At 49.0% G+C, this 20,120-nt stretch overlaps 1 protein-coding gene across 1 annotated transcript in view; it reads left to right on the top strand.

Moving 5' to 3' along the window:
- The window catches only part of DGKI (diacylglycerol kinase iota), a 197,162-nt gene that overhangs the window by 54,188 nt on the left and 122,854 nt on the right, over positions 1 to 20,120 (top strand). The window contains exons 12-17 of the mRNA XM_075343835.1: positions 1,456 to 1,593; positions 4,136 to 4,214; positions 6,832 to 6,887; positions 7,013 to 7,075; positions 18,650 to 18,723; positions 18,827 to 18,938. Coding sequence (XP_075199950.1) covers positions 1,456 to 1,593; positions 4,136 to 4,214; positions 6,832 to 6,887; positions 7,013 to 7,075; positions 18,650 to 18,723; positions 18,827 to 18,938 — 522 coding nt within the window. The remainder of the gene's footprint in view (positions 1 to 1,455; positions 1,594 to 4,135; positions 4,215 to 6,831; positions 6,888 to 7,012; positions 7,076 to 18,649; positions 18,724 to 18,826; positions 18,939 to 20,120) is intronic.

Genomic DNA, 20,120 nt, shown 5'->3' with positions numbered 1-20,120 from the left:
GAGAAAGGGACAGCAGGGGGCGCTGGAGAGACAGTGACAGCAGGGGGCGCTGGAGAGAACGGGACAGCAGGGGGCGCTGGAGAGACAGTGACAGCAGGGGGCGCTGGAGAGAACGGGACAGGAGGGGGCGCTGGAGAGAAAAGGACCGCAGGGGGCGCTGGAGAGAACGGGACAGCAGGGGGCGCTGGAGAGAACGGGACAGCAGGGGGCGCTGGAGAGAACGGGACAGCAGGGGGCGCTGGAGAGAACGGGACAGCAGGGGGCGCTGGAGAGAACGGGACAGCAGGGGGCGCTGGAGAGAACGGGACAGCAGGGGGCGCTGGAGAGAACGGGACAGCAGGGGGCGCTGGAGAGAACGGGACAGCAGGGGGCGCTGGAGAGAACGGGACAGCAGGGGGCGCTGGAGAGAAAGGGACAGCAGGGGGCGCTGGAGAGACAGGGACAGCAGGGGGCGCTGGAGAGAACGGGACAGCAGGGGGCGCTGGAGAGAACGGGACAGCAGGGGGCGCTGGAGAGAACGGGACAGCAGGGGGCGCTGGAGAGAACGGGACAGCAGGGGGCGCTGGAGAGAACGGGACAGCAGGGGGCGCTGGAGAGAAAGGGTCAGCAGGGGGCGCTGGAGAGAACGGGACAGCAGGGGGCGCTGGAGAGAACGGGACAGCAGGGGGCGCTGGAGAGAACGGGACAGCAGGGGGCGCTGGAGAGAACGGGACAGCAGGGGGCGCTGGAGAGAACGGGACAGCAGGGGGCGCTGGAGAGAACGGGACAGCAGGGGACGCTGGAGAGAACGGGACAGCAGGGGGCGCTGGAGAGAAAGGGACAGCAGGGGCGCTGGAGAGACAGTGACAGCAGGGGGCGCTGGAGAGAGAGGGACAGCAGGGGGCGCTGGAGAGAAAGGGACAGCAGGGGGCGCTGGAGAGAAAGGGACAGCAGGGGGCGCTGGAGAGACAGTGACAGCAGGGGGCGCTGGAGAGAAAGGGACAGCAGGGGGCGCTGGAGAGAACGGGACAGCAGGGGGCGCTGGAGAGAAAGGGACAGCAGGGGGCGCTGGAGAGACAGTGACAGCAGGGGGCGCTGGAGAGACAGTGACAGCAGGGGGCGCTGGAGAGAACGGGACAGCAGGGGGCGCTGGAGAGAAAGGGACAGCAGGGGGCGCTGGAGAGAAAGGGACAGCAGGGGGCGCTGGAGAGAAAGGGACAGCAGGGGGCGCTGGAGAGAGCGGGACAGCAGGGGGCGCTGGAGAGAACGGGACAGCAGGGGGCGCTGGAGAGAACGGGACAGCAGGGGGCGCTGGAGAGAACGGGACAGCAGGGGGCGCTGGAGAGAACGGGACAGCAGGGGGCGCTGGAGAGAGCGGTACAGCAGGGGGCGCTGGAGAGAGCGGTACAGCAGGGGGCGCTGGAGAGAGCGGTACAGCAGGGGGCGCATCTTTTCTCACTCTGTTTGTCTTCTCAGGGCTATACAGATGAACCGGTCTCCAAGATCCTCTGCCATGTAGAAGATGGCACCATCGTGCAGCTGGACCGCTGGAATCTACATGTGGAGAGGAACCCAGATCTACTCCATGAGGAGCTGGATGATGGGACACATAAGGTCAGAGGTCAGATGCTCTGCCCGCGAGTCTGGGGCTGTAAGGACGATCCGCGGCAAGAAACCTCATATCATTACTGCACATCCTATGTATGAGGCTGGGGCAGAATAGTGAGCGCAGCTCTGGAGTATAATACATGATATAACCAACGATTAGTGGTGGGCAAACTCGCAGATATCCGGGATTGGCGGGACTAAACAAGACCTAAACAAAAATTGGTTTTACACAGTGACTGCACCAGCAGAATAGTGAGTGCAGCTCTGGAGTATAATACAGGAGGTAACTCAGGATCAGTAATGTAATGTATGTACACAGTGACTGTACCAGCAGAATAGTGAGTGCAGCTCTGGAGTATAATACAGGAGGTAATTCAGGATCAGTAATGTAATGTATGTACACAGTGACTGCACCAGCAGAATAGTGAGTGCAGCTCTGGAGTATAATACAGGAGGTAACTCAGGATCAGTAATGTAATGTATGTACACAGTGACTGCACCAGCAGAATAGTGAGTGCAGCTCTGGAGTATAATACAGGAGGTAACTCAGGATCAGTAATGTAATGTATGTGCACAGTGACTGCACCAGCAGAATAGTGAGTGCAGCTCTGGAGTATAATACAAGTCGTTAATATATTGTTAAGCTGAGAAAATGTGTTATTAGCTGCCCATAGTGATTTACGGGGGTTTTTCACTGCTCTGACACCCGCTTGTTCGCTGCTATATTCCCCATGGTAAAATAAAAATAACAATCTTCTCTCCTCCGGCCTCGGCCCCGTCCCAGTGATGCTGACATCGGGTCTCCCAGGGATCCTGTGACATTTTTATTCCAATCAGCGGCTCCTCATGGGCTGCGGTTCTCACAGTTCCTTTGGATGAACCTCAGACGTCCGGAGGTGGTGTGAGCGGAGCAGCCATTGAGTGGGCGCTGTTTGTCTACAGGGCTCACCTAGCATAATAATGTCACACCAGCCCTGGGAGACCTGATGTCAACATCACTGGAACAGGGGCCGATGCAGGAGGTGAGTATATTGTTATTTTTATATTACAGTGCGGAATATGGCCGCAAACAAGCAGTTGTCGGAGCAGTGGAAAATCCCTTTAACGTAGCTGAAGTGTAATATGATAAATGACCACTAGATGGCACCATAGACCGAACAATTGTGTAGAAAGATATTTAGATGCTGGAATCACTGCGCAGGGACCGGTCCCTACACCCGGGTCCTCCTGAGAGTCGGTCCCTACACCCGGGTCATCCTAAAAGACGGTCTCTACACCCGGGTCCTCCTTAGTGAGGACGGTTTCTATACCCGGGTCCTCCTAAGTGAGAGACGGTCTCTACCCCAGGGTCCTCCTGAGAGACTGTCTCTACACTCGGGTCTTCCTGAGAGACAGTCTCTACCCCTGGGTCCTCCTGAGAGACTGTCTCTACACCCGGGTCCTCCTAAGTGAGAGATGTCCCTACACCCGGGTCCTCCTGAGAGACGGTCCCTAAACCCGGGTCCTCCTAAAAGACAGTCTCTACACCCGGATCCTCCTAAGTGAGGACGGTCTCTACACCAGGGTCCTCCTAAGTGAGGGACGTCCCTACACCCGGGTCCTCCTGAGAGACGGTCCCTAAACCCGGGTCCTCCTAAAAGACAGTCTCTACACCCGGATCCTCCTAAGTGAGGACGGTCTCTACACCAGGGTCCTCCTAAGTGAGGGACGTCCCTACACCTGGGTCCTCCTGAGAGACGGTCCCTAAACCCGGGTCCTCCTAAAAGACAGTCTCTACACCCGGATCCTCCTAAGTGAGGACGGTCTCTACACCAGGGTCCTCCTAAGTGAGGACGGTCTCTACACCCGGGTCCTCCTGAGTGAGAGACAGTCCCTACACCCGGGTCCTCCTAAGAGTCGGTCTCTACACCCGGGTCCTCCTGAGAGATGGTCTCTAAACCCGGGTCCTCCTAAAAGACGGTCTCTACACCCGGATCCTCCTAAGTGAGGATGGTCTCTACACCAGGGTCCTCCTAAGTGAGGACGGTCTCTACACCCGGGTCCTCCTGAGTGAGAGACAGTCCCTACACCCGGGTCCTCCTAAAAGACGGTCTCTACACCCGGGTCCTCCTAAAAGACGGTCCCTACACCCGGGTCCTCCTAAGTGAGGACGGTCTCTACACCCGGGTCCTCCTAAGTGAGGACGGTCTCTACACCCAGGTCCTCCTGAGTGAGAGACAGTCCCTACACCCGGGTCCTCCTAAAAGACGGTCTCTACACCTGGTTCCTCCTGAGAGACGGTCCCTACACCCGGGTCCTCCTGAGAGACGGTCTCTACACCCGGGTCCTCCTAAAAGACTGTCTCTACACCCGGGTCCTCCTGAGTGAGAGACGGTCTCTACACCCGGGTCCTCCTAAGTGAGGACGGTCTCTACACCCGGGTCCTCCTAAGTGAGGATGGTCTCTACACCCGGGTCCTCCTGAGTGATTCTCTCGTCTTTATAAGCCCGTATACTCTGTCTTCTTGCTTTCTCCTTGATCTCTGATTTTGTTCTCTGCTTTTTTTCAGCTTCCACTAAATGTTTTCAATAATTACTTCAGTCTGGGATTTGACGCTCACGTGACTCTGGAGTTTCATGAGTCTAGAGGTGAGGAGCCACCATCGTACCGGTCTCACTGACACTTTCTCAGTTCGCTCATTGATGGGATTTTTCGCCCATTCCCTCTAATAGACTCTGTAATCAGCAGCCTGTAATTTTCATTGGGTGGGTGTAGTATCGCATCTCTCCTGTGGGGGCACTGCTGGGAAATCAAGCACCTGCTGCCATCATTCTTCCCCGATCACTGGGATCACAGTTCTTCTTTTTTGCTTATCTTGGTGGATCCTTTAAGCTAAAACTAACCTTCCCTTTAAGATCACACCGTCTTTTAGGAATCTATTTTACTTCCCAAAGTCCTTTTCCAGTTTCGTTCCTGTCGCCATTTATAAGAGGGGTGTACAGGATTGGGAAAGGAACTGATTCATTCCAAAAACAGCGCCCCCCACATGTGCACAGGTTGTGTGTGGTATTGCAGCTCCTTCTTTCTTCCATTCAGTTTAGTGTGTGTGGAATGTATTCAGGCCACAGTCACACATGGTGGACACAAGTGTTAGCCCTTGTACTCAGTATGACAATGACATTGTCTGGATCGCAGGCGAGAGGCGGGGAACAATCCCCAATGATGAATGATGGGACGTGACTGGACGGCAGCGGCGTGACGTCTCCTTCAGAGGGATCAGCGTTCTGCCCGTACAGCTCTGCCCATTCTTCACTCCCAGTTATTGCTTTGTCGTCTGTGCTGGTGGAGACTGGTTACATTTATTTGTAATGGAGCGAGACTGAGTGTATAATACAGAGGACAGCGGGGGCCGGATCATTACACATAGTGATGACACCGCAGCTCCGAGCAAGAGCGACGCACAGGATAACAAGACCTCACCGCTCTCATAAGGAAGAAATCTATCCCTCTATCTATCTATTTATCCATCCATCCATCTTTGTATCAGTCTATCTCTCTCTATCTCTACATCTCTGTGTCTGTCTGTCTCTTTCCCCATTTGTCTCTTTCCAGGTCTGTCTCTTTCCCCGTATGTCTCTTTCAAGGTCTGTCTCTTTCGCTGTCTGCATGTCTCTGTCTGTCTTTCTTTGTATGTCTCTATCGCGCTGTCTCTTTCCCCATCTGTCTCTTTCCCCGTCTGTCTTCCGTCTCTTTTCCTGTCTCTTTCCCCGTCTGTCTTCCGTCTCTTTTCCTGTCTCTTTCCCCGTCTGTCTTCCGTCTCTTTTCCTGTCTCTTTCCCCGTCTGTCTTCCGTCTCTTTTCCTGTCTCTTTCCCCGTCTGTCTTTGTCCATCTCTTTGTCTGTGTCTTTTCTTGCCTGTCTCTGTCTGTCTCTTTCTTTGTCTGTCTCTATCTCTTCCCCATCTATCTTTGTCTGTCTCACTTTTTGTCTCTTTCCCTGTCTGCCTGTCTCTTTCCAGGACTGTCTCTTTCCAGGACTGTCTCTTTCCCTGTCTGCCTGTCTCTGTCTCTTTTCCCGTCTGACTCTTTACCCGTCTGTCCCTTCCCAGTCTGTCTCTGTCTGTCTCTTTCTTTGTCTGTCTCTATCTCTTCCCCATCTATCTTTGTCTGTCTCACTTTTTGTCTCTTTCCCTGTCTGCCTGTCTCTGTCTCTTTCCAGGACTGTCTCTTTCCAGGACTGTCTCTTTCCCTGTCTGCCTGTCTCTGTCTCTTTCCAGGTCTGTCTCTTTTCCCGTCTGACTCTTTACCCGTCTGTCCCTTCCCAGTCTGTCTCTGTCTGTCTCTTTCGCCATCTGTCTCTGTCTCTTTCTCCGTCTGTCTCTGTCTGTCTCTTTCCCCGTCTGTCTCTGTCTGTCTTTTTCTCCGTCTGTCTCTCTTATACTAATAACGTCCTTTGTTCCTATAGCAACTAATCACAGCTGCTATTAATAACCAGTAGTTCCAGGCTCCATTCACTTTAATGGAGGCAGGTTTTTTTTGAAGAGTAACTGTGAAGTGCGGGGTTAAATTTTCCGGTCAAAACATAGTCTATGACATTCCCTGGGTCACATGAGGTGTCTGTGCAAAATTTTGTGATTGTAAATGCGACGGTGCGGATTCCTTTAGTGGACACACACACACACACACACACATACATACATACATACATACATACATACATACACTCAGCTTTATATGTTATATATATGTATGTATATATATATATATATATATATATATATATATATATTTATATAATACACATTACCCGTGTGTACATAGTAAACGCATACGTACACATTAGGCTCGTATACCCAGCTATTGGCTCCTTGGTCCCCACTAACTACAGCGCGATCAGCCATTTTCCCCAATGTCCTATTAGGGGTTTGTGCCGCACGTTCTATGTATATAACAAGAAAAGGCGACCGGTATACGAGGGAATGTTATCACAAGCCGACATTCACCAAATTTAAGCCAAACGTGGAGCTCAGCCTCCACCATCGCGATTTATTACAATCTGCAATGACTTCTCTACACATTGTGTAATGACAAGGATCGGACAGCAGGGGGCAGCCCTGTTCTATGGAGCCTTGTCTGTAGATGGGATCAATGGATGGAGCGCGTTGTGGGCACTCGTAGACTGATTTTTGGCCCGTATACTGGGAATCGCCAGCACTTATACTGACATTGTTATAGTAAATGTAAAATTTTACGTCTTTCTTTTGCAGAAGCAAATCCTGAAAAGTTTAATAGTCGTTTTCGCAACAAGATGTTCTATGCAGGGGTAAGTGTCTGTCATCTCCTCTTGCAGTGCTGCAGTGAAAAGCATGGAGGACAGAGCCTGAGCCTCTCATCACACTGTTACATTGAAGTTTATATGTTATCACTTTGTAACGTCTCTCTCCGCAGGCTGCCTTCTCCGACTTTTTACAGAGGAGCTCTAAAGATTTATCCAAACACGTAAAAGTTGTGGTGAGTGCCGAGATGTCTTCTATGTTATCATCTATCGTGATTTTTTTTTTTTTACCTGAATGGATAACTATAATAATCTGATTAATAAAGCAGGCTGAGATGGGGAGTGGCATGTGGTATTACTGACTTGCTATGTGTATGGCTTGGATATACAGTCTGTGGATGATGGGCCTCGATATATTTTGTAGCAGTACAACTGTACCTAAATATAAAAATCTGACTAATAAAGCAGGCTTGGAAATGGTATGGAGTATTGTTCTAATGATATGCTACATGTATGGGCCGGGATGTCCAGAGATGCAGGAGCACAGTTCCATCCATTCATGAGGTCTTCCACCTAATTGAATAATAAAAATCTGATTAATAAAGCAGGCTAATATTTGGAGTGGCATGTGGTTTACTGACTTGCTATGTGTATGGCTTGGACATACAGTATATAGTTGATGAGCCTAGATATATTTTGTCGCAGCACAATTGTACCTATGTGAGGCTTTCCACCTACATAGAAAAATCTGATTAGTAAAGCAGGCTTGGAAATGGTATGGCGTATTGTTCTATGCTATATGGATGGGCCGTGGGTGGCCATAAATGCAGGAGCACAGTTCCATCCATCCATGAGGTCCTTCACCTAAATGGATAATTAGAAAAATCTGATTAATAAAGCAGGCTGAGATGGGGAGTGGTATGTGGTTTTACTGACTTGCTATGTGTATGGCTTGGATATACAGTATGTGGATGATGGGCCTAGGTATATTTTGTAGTAGTACAACTACACCTATGTGAGGCTTTCCACCTAAATAAAAAATCTGATTAATAAAGCAGGCATGGAAAGGGTATGGAGTATTGTTTTAATGATATGCTACATAGATGGGCCGGGGTGGCCATAGATGCGGGAGCACAGTTCCATCCATCCATGAGCTCCTTCACCAAAATGGATAATTACAAAAATCTGATTATTAAAGCAGGCTTGAAAAAGGGTATAGAGTATTGTTCTAATGATATGCTACAGTATATGTTAACATAGATGGTCCGGGGTGTCTATAGATGCAAGAGCACAGTTCCATCCATCCATGAGAGCCTTCACCTAAATGTATAATTAGAAAAATCTGATTAATAAAGCAGGCTGAGATGTGGAGTAGCATGTGATTTTATTCATTTTCTATGTGTATGGCTTGGATATACAGTATGTGGATGATGGGCCTAGATATATTTTGTAGCAGTAAAACTGAACCTATGTGAGGCTTTCCACCTACATAGAAAAATCTGATTAATAAAGCAGGCTTGGAAATGATATGAAATATTGTTCTACTGATATGCTACATGGATGGGCCGGGGTGGCCATGGATGCATAAGCAAAGTTCCTTGCATCCATGAGTTCTTTTACCTAAATGGATAATTAGAAAAATCTAATTAATAAAGCAGGTTGAAATGGGTAGTGGCATGTGGTTTTACTGACTTGCTATATGTATGGCTTGGATATACAGTATGTTGATGATGGGCCTAGATATATTTTGAAGCAGTACAACTGTACTTATGTGAGGCTTTCCACCTAAATATAAAAATCTGACTAATAAAGCAGGCTTAGAAATAGCATGGAGTATTGTTGTAATGATATGCTACATGGATTGGCTGGGGTGTCAAATGATGAGCATAGTTCCATCCATCCATGAAGTCCTTCACCTAAATGGATAATTTGCAAAATCCAATTAATAAAGCTGGTTAAAAAGTGAAGTGACATGTGGTTTTCCAGATTTAGATATATGTGGATAGTGGGCACCTACAGTATGTGAGGCATTCAACCTACATAGAAAAATCTGATTAATAAAGCAGGTTGAGATGGGAAGTGGCATGTAGTTTTATGGACTTGCTATGTGTATGGCTTGGATTTACAGTATGTGCATGATGGGCCTAGATATATTTTGTAGCAGTACAACTGTACCTATGAGAAGCTTTCCACTTAAATATAAAAATCTGATTAATAAAGCAGGTAGATACAATATCCATAGTGGATTATTGCTCTGATGAAATACTACATGTAAACGTGGATGGCTTGGAAATACCGTATGTGGCTGATGGATGTAGTTACATTATGTTTTTATTTGTAATGTCGCAGCACAACTCCCTTCTTGTGAGTCTCCGCATCTAAATGTACACTTGGCAAAATCTGATTAACAAAGCTGGCCGATATTCATAATGGCACGTTCTGCTGAACTGGATGTATATGGAAGGTGGATCCAGTTATATTTTATTTGCAATTCAACAGAAGATTTGTATCCATCTGAGGTTTACCACCAAAATGTATAGTTAGAAAAATCTGATTACTAAAGCAGGCTGATACACGTAGTGGCTTGTTGTTTTACTGACGTCCTATATGTAGCCATGGCTTGGATGTTGTCACGCTCCCCGGGTCCTCGGCTCCCCTCCCCGGGTCCTCAGCTCCGCTCCCCGGCTCACCTGCCACGCTCCCCTCGTCCCAGCCTCCGGTGCCCGTCCTCCATAGGTCCTCTGGTCGCCGATCCCGGCGTCCGACATCTTCCCAGGCCCTGGCCGGCTCTCCTGCGTCCTCCTCGCAGCCTCCTTCCCTGGCTTCTGGCACCCGGGCCGCGCGCATGCGCATTAGGGCACGCGCGCGGTCACTGACCCTTTCTTAAAGGGCCAGCGTCCAGTAACAGGAAATGAGGTTAGTCAGGTTCAGGGTATAAAGGGGGTTCTTGTCCAAGGGGGCGGGGCCTGATCTTCGTGTTCCCTGAGCTAGGAGTCAGGTCTCCTGGTGTTTATGTGCCTGTACTCACCTATCTCTCTTTGTAGAGCCGTACCTGCCTCGCCATCCAGTCTGCCGTATCCCGAACCCCGCACGCTGTCCGTCTGCCATCCGACAGCACCTGCCATCTCGGATCCCTGCGGTGACCCGTCATCTTGCTACAGAGGTTCCGGACTCCGCCTGATATCATCTCGGCCTCCGAACCTGAGCTACGTCACCAAGCCTACCTTCTGTGACTCCGTGGTCCCAGGGACTCCTCCGCTGTTTTCACTTGCACGGACTATCCTGCTGCCCTTCAGTGCTTCAGCTGCCGGACTCCCTACCTCCATCTTAGAGTTCGGTCCAGTGGATCCACCTCCTGGGTCTGCCCGACCGCCCGGCCGTGACAGTAAGATCAGGCCATGGATCCCGCTGCTGCACTAATGGCCCTGCAAGAGGAACTCCAACGCCAGCGTGAAGTCCAGACCCGCATGCTGCAATTCATGACCTCCGTGGACACCCGCCTGTACACATTACAAGCATCAATGACGCCTGCGGCACCCAGGTCCCCCGCCAGGCAAGCCATGGCTCCCGTACCAGTGGCAGCCTCTTCAGATGCTTCCCGACTCCGTTTGGCGTCACCTCCTCGGTATGCTGGAGATCCCAAGACCTGCAGGGGCTTCATAAACCAATGTTCCCTTCACTTCACGCAGCTGCCACATCTGTTCGCCTCCGACCAAGCCAAGGTCGCCTTTATAATGTCCCACCTAGAGGGCGAGGCGCTGGCGTGGATGAACCCCTTGTGGGAGAAGGAGGACCCCATGACCAAGGATCTTCAACAGTTCCTACAGGCCTTCCGCAGTACCTTTGACGAGCCAGGACGCGCCTCTGCCTCTGCTTCATCACTCCTCCGCCTACGTCAAGGGACACTGACGGTGGGTCAATACGCCATCCGTTTCCGCACTTTGGCTTCAGAACTCGGGTGGAATAATGAGGCCCTAACAGCCGCCTTCTGGGAAGGACTCTCGAGTCGCATCAAGGATGAGTTGGCGGGTCGGGACGTGCCCTCCACCCTAGATGCACTGATCGCCCTAGCAACTCGTGTGGACATACGTTTTCAGGAGCGCTCCAAAGAGCTATCTCGGGAGAGACGCCCGGTACGGCATTCTCCTCCTCCGCAGAAGTCCTCCGTTCCTCAGTCATCAACAGCTGGGATTCCCGTCCACGAGCCCATGCAGATCGACCGAGTGCGGCAGTCTGAACGACGTCGAGCAGAGCGGCTCGCCCAGGGCCTCTGCTTTTACTGTGGTGAGGACACCCACCTGCTACGCTCCTGTCCAGAGAGGCCGGGAAACTCCAAAGCCTAGGGTTGGTAGGAGAGGCCACCCTAGGTGCTGGGACCCTCTCTGACCCAGTTACATGGACAGTGCAAGTGACCACGGGAGAGACGCGGTTCACGGCTGATGCCTACCTCGATTCCGGGGCAGCAGGCAATTTCATCCAGCAGGCCACGGTGGACAAGTACCGGGTGCCTGTCATGCCACTCGACAAACCCCTAGTGATTGCCTCGGTGGATGGGAGGCCTCTCTCTGATACCATCTCCTTGATCACCAGGCCTGTCGAACTACGCATCGGTGCTCTTCACACCGAGAACATCGCTCTCTACGTTCTCCCACACATGTCCCACCAGATCCTGTTGGGACTCCCATGGTTGCGGACACATGAACCATCGGTTAGCTGGGGTACTGGCGAAGTCACCCGTTGGGGCTCTTCGTGTCATGAGAGGTGCCTAAAGTCCATACCACCCCTCCGACGACCTCCGGTTCCTGAGACCCTAACGGGGCTGCCTTCGGCCTATTGGTCCTTTGCCGATGTCTTTGACAAAAAGGAATCCGAGGTACTGCCGCCACATCGTCCATACGATTGTGCCATTGACCTGCTTCCAGGGACAACCCCACCTAGAGGACGGATATATCCTTTATCTCCAGCCGAAACCAGGGCCATGTCAGATTACATCTCAGAGAGCCTAGCAAGAGGGTTCATTCGGAGATCCTCCTCTCCTGCTGGAGCAGGTTTCTTCTTTGTCAAGAAGAAAGAGGGAGACTTACGCCCATGCATAGACTACCGGGGTCTCAATCAAATCACCGTGAAAAACAAATACCCCCTGCCGCTCATTCCCGAATTATTTGACCGGCTTAGAGGAGCTCGTGTGTTCACCAAGCTGGATCTTCGGGGTGCTTACAATCTGGTACGCATCCGCTCTGGTGACGAATGGAAAACCGCGTTTAATACGCGCGATGGACATTATGAGTACTGCGTGATGCCCTTCGGTCTGTGTAACGCTCCTGCCGTCTTCCAAGAACTGGTGAACGACGTGTTTCGGGACCTTCTCTACATCTGTGTGGTTGTTTATCTAGATGACATCCTTGTCTTCTCTCCGGACCTCCAAACCCACAGAGAAAACGTACAGCTGGTCTTACAAAGACTGAGAGAGAATCGCCTGTACGCAAAGTATGAGAAGTGTGTCTTTGAGCAGTCTTCCCTCCCCTTTCTGGGGTACATCATCTCTGATACTGGACTGCAGATGGACCCCAAGAAGGTCTCCGCCATCATCAACTGGCCTCCGCCTTCTGGACTGAAGGCAATCCAACGCTTCCTGGGATTCGCCAACTACTACCGCCAGTTTATCCCGCACTTCTCTGCCTTGACCGCTCCTCTCTCCGCTTTGACCAAAAAGGAGGCTAATCCTAAGGACTGGTCACCTGCGGCAGACGCCGCATTTTGTTCTTTGAAGCGAGCATTCGCCTCCGCCCCTGTACTCCACCGACCGGAGTTAAACCGCCAGTTCACCTTGGAGGTGGATGCCTCCTCCTCAGGAGCCGGAGCAGTGCTCATGCAAAAATCCTCCTCCGGGAAGATGGTGACCTGCGGTTTCTTCTCTAAGAGCTTCTCAGCACCCGAACGTAATTACACCATCAGTGACCGAGAACTACTGGCGGTCAAACTGGCTCTGGAGGAGTGGCGCTACCTCCTGGAAGGAGCAGTGTACCCCGTGATTATCTACACGGACCACAAAAACCTGGAATACCTGCGGTCCGCTCAGCGACTGAACCCACGGCAAGCCAGGTGGTCCTTATTCTTTGCCAGGTTTGACTTCCAGCTCCACTTCCGACCAGCGGACAAGAATGTACGCGCTGATGCCTTGTCTAGGTCTCTCATGCCCATGGAACAGGAGGAAGAGACTATCCAGCCCATCATCTCTCCTAGCAAGATTGTTCCGGTGGCTCCTGTCACTCTGGCCCAGATACCACCTGGGAAGACCTATGTCTCGGAGACCGACAGGCTAACGGTCTTACACTGGGGTCATACCTCAAAAACAGCCGGCCATGCAGGCCAGAAGAGAACATGGGGTGCGATTGTACGCCATTACTGGTGGCCATCTCTTCGCAAGGACGTCGCCGCCTTTGTCTCTGCCTGCTCCTCTTGTGCCAGAAACAAGACGCCCAAACACCTCCCACATGGCCGCCTTCTGCCTCTGCCGATACCTTCGATTCCGTGGCAACACATAGCAATGGACTTTATTACGGACTTGCCATTGTCATCCGGGCACACAGTCATATGGGTCGTGGTGGACCGGTTCTCAAAAATGGCCCATTTCGTTCCTATGGCTGGACTGCCCTCTGCTCAGGAACTCGCGGACGCTTTTATACAACACATCTTCCGCTTGCATGGCTTTCCATTACACATCGTATCAGACAGAGGAACTCAGTTCACCTCCCGCTTCTGGAGGGCTCTCTGTAACCATCTGGGAGTGACTCTGGACTTTTCATCTGCATACCATCCTCAGTCTAATGGCCAAGTAGAGAGGGTCAATCAAATCTTGACCTCATTTCTACGTCACTATGTTAACGCCCATCACGACGACTGGTCCGCTCTTCTACCTTGGGCTGAATTCTCCCACAACCACCACATCAGTGAGTCGTCCTCCTGCTCTCCCTTCCATGTTGTTTACGGACTTCAGCCTTCCATCCCATTGCCTGTATCCCCCTCTTCGGATGTCCCTGCTGCAGATACAGTAGCCCGTGACTTTGCCACCATTTGGGACTCTGTCAAGGTGTCTCTAGGACGTGCTTCCCTGCGGATGAAGAGACACGCAGACAAGAAACGCCTGGATCCTCCGTGTTTCTCTCCTGGAGACCTCGTCTGGCTTTCTTCCCAGTACGTCCGCCTGAAGATACCTTCATACAAGCTGGGTCCTCGCTACATTGGGCCGTTTAAAGTCCTCACCAGGATCAATGAGGTCTCCTACAAGCTGCAGCTCCCGGCCACGATGAGGATACCCAACTCGTTCCACGTCTCCCTGCTCAAGCCGGTGGTCCTTGGTCCCTTCTCCGCTGCTGCCAGTCCAGCTCCTCCACCTATTGCCGATGATGACATCTATGCGGTAAGGGATATCGTGGCCATGAAGACTGTACGAGGTCGGCAGTTCTTCCTGGTGGACTGGGCAGGGTATGGTCCTGAGGATAGGTCCTGGGAGCCCAGGGAGAACGTAGGCACTCCTCTTATCCGTGCCTTCATGTCCCGGTTGCGGGGAGGGGGGCGTGGGGGGGGGGGTACTGTCACGCTCCCCGGGTCCTCGGCTCCCCTCCCCGGGTCCTCAGCTCCGCTCCCCGGCTCACCTGCCACGCTCCCCTCGTCCCAGCCTCCGGTGCCCGTCCTCCATAGGTCCTCTGGTCGCCGATCCCGGCGTCCGACATCTTCCCAGGCCCTGGCCGGCTCTCCTGCGTCCTCCTCGCAGCCTCCTTCCCTGGCTTCTGGCACCCGGGCCGCGCGCATGCGCATTAGGGCACGCGCGCGGTCACTGACCCTTTCTTAAAGGGCCAGCGTCCAGTAACAGGAAATGAGGTTAGTCAGGTTCAGGGTATAAAGGGGGTTCTTGTCCAAGGGGGCGGGGCCTGATCTTCGTGTTCCCTGAGCTAGGAGTCAGGTCTCCTGGTGTTTATGTGCCTGTACTCACCTATCTCTCTTTGTAGAGCCGTACCTGCCTCGCCATCCAGTCTGCCGTATCCCGAACCCCGCACGCTGTCCGTCTGCCATCCGACAGCACCTGCCATCTCGGATCCCTGCGGTGACCCGTCATCTTGCTCCAGAGGTTCCGGACTCCGCCTGATATCATCTCGGCCTCCGAACCTGAGCTACGTCACCAAGCCTACCTTCTGTGACTCCGTGGTCCCAGGGACTCCTCCGCTGTTTTCACTTGCACGGACTATCCTGCTGCCCTTCAGTGCTTCAGCTGCCGGACTCCCTACCTCCATCTTAGAGTTCGGTCCAGTGGATCCACCTCCTGGGTCTGCCCGACCGCCCGGCCGTGACAGATGTACATGGAATCTGGAAACAGTAGTGGTTTTTGTTCTCTTTAGCATCACAGGTCCATCTTTGTGAGGTTCTCCATCTAAATCTGATTAATAAAGCAGGCTGATAAGTGGAGTGATGTGTTGTTTTGCCGACGTTTAAGCAAAGATGGCTCAGATATAGGTGGATCCAATTAAGTTTTTATTTGCTTTGTGCGTAAAAGTTGCATCCATGCGAAGTTCTACAACTACTGTTAATGTATGCCTAGAAAAATCTGATTAATATGGCAGGTTGATAGGTATAATGTCATGTTGTGTTGCAGAAATGCTACATGTAGTACATTTGCACATGGATGGAGGCCCCAGTTATGTTTTATTTTCTGTGTAGGAGCACAATTCGATGTGAAGCTCTCAAATGAAATAGACACCTATTAAGATGTCATTACTAAAACAGTGTTAAGTGGATATTTTTAAAAAATCTGATTAGAAAAGCTCACTGAGGTGTGTTGGCATACTGAATATAAACAGCTTGGACCTGATGACCCATGAGGTCCCTTCCAACTCTACCATTTTATGAGGGATGAGAGTTAAGTTGTATGTACAATGTAGTAGCACAATTCTCTTCCTAAATAGATGCTTAGATAAAATCTGATTACTAAAGCAGGCTGAGCTCTGGGATGGCTTGTTCTAAAGCTGAAATGGTACATGTAAACATGGCTTGAATGTTCGTGGACGGTGGTTCCAGTTATGGTATATTTACACTGGTGCGGTTCAATTCCATTTATGTTAACCTCTTAACCTTAATGGATGTTTAGAAAAATCTGATTAATAGAGCTGTTCTTGCAATGGCAGCTGTTGACTTGCTGAAAGTAAACCTGGTTGGCTTGGATATACTATGAAAGGTGCCAGAGATGTTTTAATTATAAAGTATCGGCCCAGTTGTATGTATTACAGGTTTGTCATGTGTACTAAGAAAAATCTGATTAATAATGCAAACTGAGATGGGGGATTCTAGCATGGTTTCTTAGCTTCTTTGTTATATGGGATTGTCATGCAGCCAGTCTCTTACAACCAACGTACGTTTCTCCAGATCTCTCCTGAGCGATAAGGATTGTCAGGACATGAACCACACTTATACTGCCTTAGTAATCAGATTTTTATGATTGTATTGATGTCATAGGAAAATCTACTGCCTGAGCTTTTAATTCTTTTAATACTTTTCTTTCTTTTAGTGTCTGTTCCGCTTTAATTCCTCGCACATAATACAAATTTGTTCCTCTCGTATTATTGCTTAAGAAAATTGGGTGTCCTCTGTGGAAAGAACATATGCCAATTTACTCTTTATATTCTAATTTTCTACGCTCCATTGGGCCTGGTGTTTAGAAGTAGCAACAAAAAAAACAATCTAGAGGCGAACAGCAGATAATCACTTTTCCAAAAGAACATAATAAAAAAAAAATATTGAATCTGCAGAACCCAATGGAAAATATGCTGATCAGTGGTGCAGGTGCCGTACAGACGGAGTATAATGAAAACTAAGGCGGTACTCGCTGAAGCTGCTGTCGGCACAATGGGTAAATGCGCCGGGAATAAACCGCCAATTCCTATTATCCCTATATTATGGTCTTTTACAACTGTGCATACTTTCCCGTCTTTTGTAACTTCTTTTAATCCACCATTATATATGTAACATCAATTGAAAAAAAAAAAAGACGCCGTCTATAAACCCACCGCAGAAACTTCTATAACGATGTCAAAGAAGATACTTCAGGGAAAACACCGCCAACATATTAGTTTTATGATGCGGGTGTGCTGCCATCTATGAAACACCGTTTAATCCACTACCGTATTTGTAAAATCCATTTAAAAAAAAAAAAGACGTCATCTATAAACCCACCGCAGAAACATCTATAAAGAAGTAAAAAAAGATGCTTCAGGGAAAACGCCACCAAAATAAGAGTTTTATGTTGCAATTATGCTGTCATCTATGAGATGCTCTTTGCACATACTTTGAGAGGGATTTCCATGCTCAAGACCCCTTCTACCAGCCAGAGCATACATGCAATGTAATACTCTATTTCGCCTGTAGTGGCCACTGCAGGGAAACTATGTGACTGGTCTGCTCCAAATCCAATCCCTGCAGCAATCAGTTGATCCCGAGGCTTGCTTCATAGTAAAAAAAGGTTAAATGGGGTTATTAGGGATCTCCACTATTGCCCTGTCCTAAAAAAGCAAAAATGAAGTAAATACTTAAAGGGGTAACCCTATTTTGCAAATGGATATAGCATTATAGATGCATCATCCACCTTTAGGACTATCACCAGTAGGGTTGTCCTCTGAGACCCATCCTACATGCTCAATAGTTTTTGTTTCTCCCATACAAGTCAAGGGGCAGAGTGGGATGAGGGTTGGAGGACCTCCTGTCTACAGATACGTGGGGGTGAAAGACCTGCATGTATAAGGCATTTATGGGATATCCTGTTGATATGCCTTAAATGTATAGGTGGGATTGGGAACACCCCTATAACCTGACGGTTGTTTTTTACTTCTTATTTGTCCCTCTGTGTTATAATGAATTTAAAGGGGAACTCCACATTCACAAACATTTTTTATTGTATTAAAGAATATGATTAAAAGTGAATTACGGTAACTTTGCAAAGGGTTTTGATTAGAAGTCTATTGACTACGGTATCCAGCTCTTATAGAGATCTATCACCGTGGTAACAGACTACAAACAAACTCTGTGTAGTCAGATACTGCCATCTGTCGCTATCACCATGGTAACAGACTACAAACAAACCCTGTGTAATCAAAGCCTGCATTCTGTTTTTATCACCATGGTAACAGACAACAAACAATCCCTATGTAGTCAGATCCTGACAGCTTTCTCTATCGCCATGGTAACAGACAACAAAAAACCTTGTGTAGTTGGATTTGTTGTCTCTATTACCATGGGAACAGACTGCAAACAAACTCTGTGTAGTCAGATCTTGCGCTCTGATTCTATCACCATGGTAATAGATTACAAACAAACCCTGTGTAGTCAGTTCCTGCCATCTGATTCTATCACCATGGTAACAAACTATAAACAAACAAACCCTGTGTAGTCAGTTCCTGCCATCTGTCTCTATCACTATGGTAACATATTATAAACAAACATCCTGTTGACTCCATCACCATGGTAACAGACTACAAACAATCCCTATGTAGTCAGATCCTGCCATCTGTCTCTATCACCATGGTAACAGACTACAAACAATCCTTGTGTAGTCAGAGCCTGCTGTCTCCATCACCATGGTAACAGACTAAAAACAAATCCTGTGTATTGAGATCCTGCCATCTCTTCTTAGTTTTCTGGTAGATTAGGAGGAGAAGTAAGCTACTTCCTGTCCCAGTGACATCACTGTGGAGCAGGATCCTCTCGCTGTGATTGGCTGCTAGATGTAATATAGTTTCATACCATATATTCCTCTGATGTTGCAGTGTGACGGGACGGACCTCACCCCCAAGATCCAGGAGCTGAAGTTTCAGTGCATTGTCTTCTTAAATATCCCCAGGTAATCAGTGCGATTATAGAGACCACCATAGAGTCTGTGCAGGACTGACGTTATTCACAGTCACTACTGTCACTGACAGCCTCTCCTACCTCTCTGCTGCCAGGTACTGTGCGGGCACAATGCCCTGGGGAAACCCCGGGGACCACAGAGACTTCGAACCTCAGCGGCACGACGATGGCTATATCGAGGTCATCGGCTTCACTATGGCGTCTCTGGTAAGTGACATATTATCTGATATCCCTAGGTTATATCAGCATGCTCCATATCACTATATACAGGTTATACCAGCTGTACATATATAATTATATACAGGAGATGCCCAGGTTATACCGGCTGTACATATATAATTATATACAGGAGATGCCCGGGTTATACCAGCTGTACATATATAATTATATACAGGAGATGCCCAGGTTATACCAGCTGTACATATATAATTATATATAGGAGATGCCCAGGTTATACCAGCTGTACATGTATAATTATATATAGGAGATGCCCAGGTTATACCGGCTGTACATATATAATTATATACAGGAGATGCCCAGGTTATACCAGCTGTACATATATAATTATATACAGGAGATGCCCAGGTTATACCAGCTGTACATGTATAATTATATATAGGAGATGCCCAGGTTATACCGGCTGTACATATATAATTATATACAGGAGATGCCCAGGTTATACCAGCTGTACATATATAATTATATACAGGAGATGCCCGGGTTATATCAGCTGTACATATATAATTATATACAGGAGATGCCCAGGTTATACCAGCTGTACATATATAATTATATACAGGAGATGCCCAGGTTATACCAGCTGTACATATATAATTATATACAGGAGATGTCCAGGTTATACCAGCTGTACATGTATAATTATATACAGGAGATACCAGGTTATACCGGCTGTACATATATAATTATATACAGGAGATGTCCAGGTTATACCAGCTGTACATATATAATTATATACAGGAGATGCCCAGGTTATACCAGCTGTACATGTATAATTATATACAGGAGATACCAGGTTATACCGGCTGTACATATATAATTATATACAGGAGATGCCCAGGTTATACCAGCTGTACATATATCATTATATACAGGAGATGCCCGGGTTATACCAGCTGTACATATATAATTATATACAGGAGATGCCCGGGTTATACCAGCTGTACATATATCATTATATACAGGAGATGCCCAGGTTATACCAGCTATACATATATAATTATATACAGGAGATGCCCAGGTTATACCAGCTGTACATATATCATTATATACAGGAGATGCCCAGGTTATACCAGCTATACATATATAATTATATACAGGAGATGCCCAGGTTATACCAGCTATACATATATAATTATATACAGGAGATGC

Source organism: Anomaloglossus baeobatrachus, chromosome 4 (genome assembly GCF_048569485.1).
Source record: "Anomaloglossus baeobatrachus isolate aAnoBae1 chromosome 4, aAnoBae1.hap1, whole genome shotgun sequence".
Classification (NCBI taxonomy): Eukaryota; Metazoa; Chordata; class Amphibia; order Anura; family Aromobatidae; genus Anomaloglossus; species Anomaloglossus baeobatrachus.
This window is presented reverse-complemented; position numbering and strand designations above follow the sequence as displayed.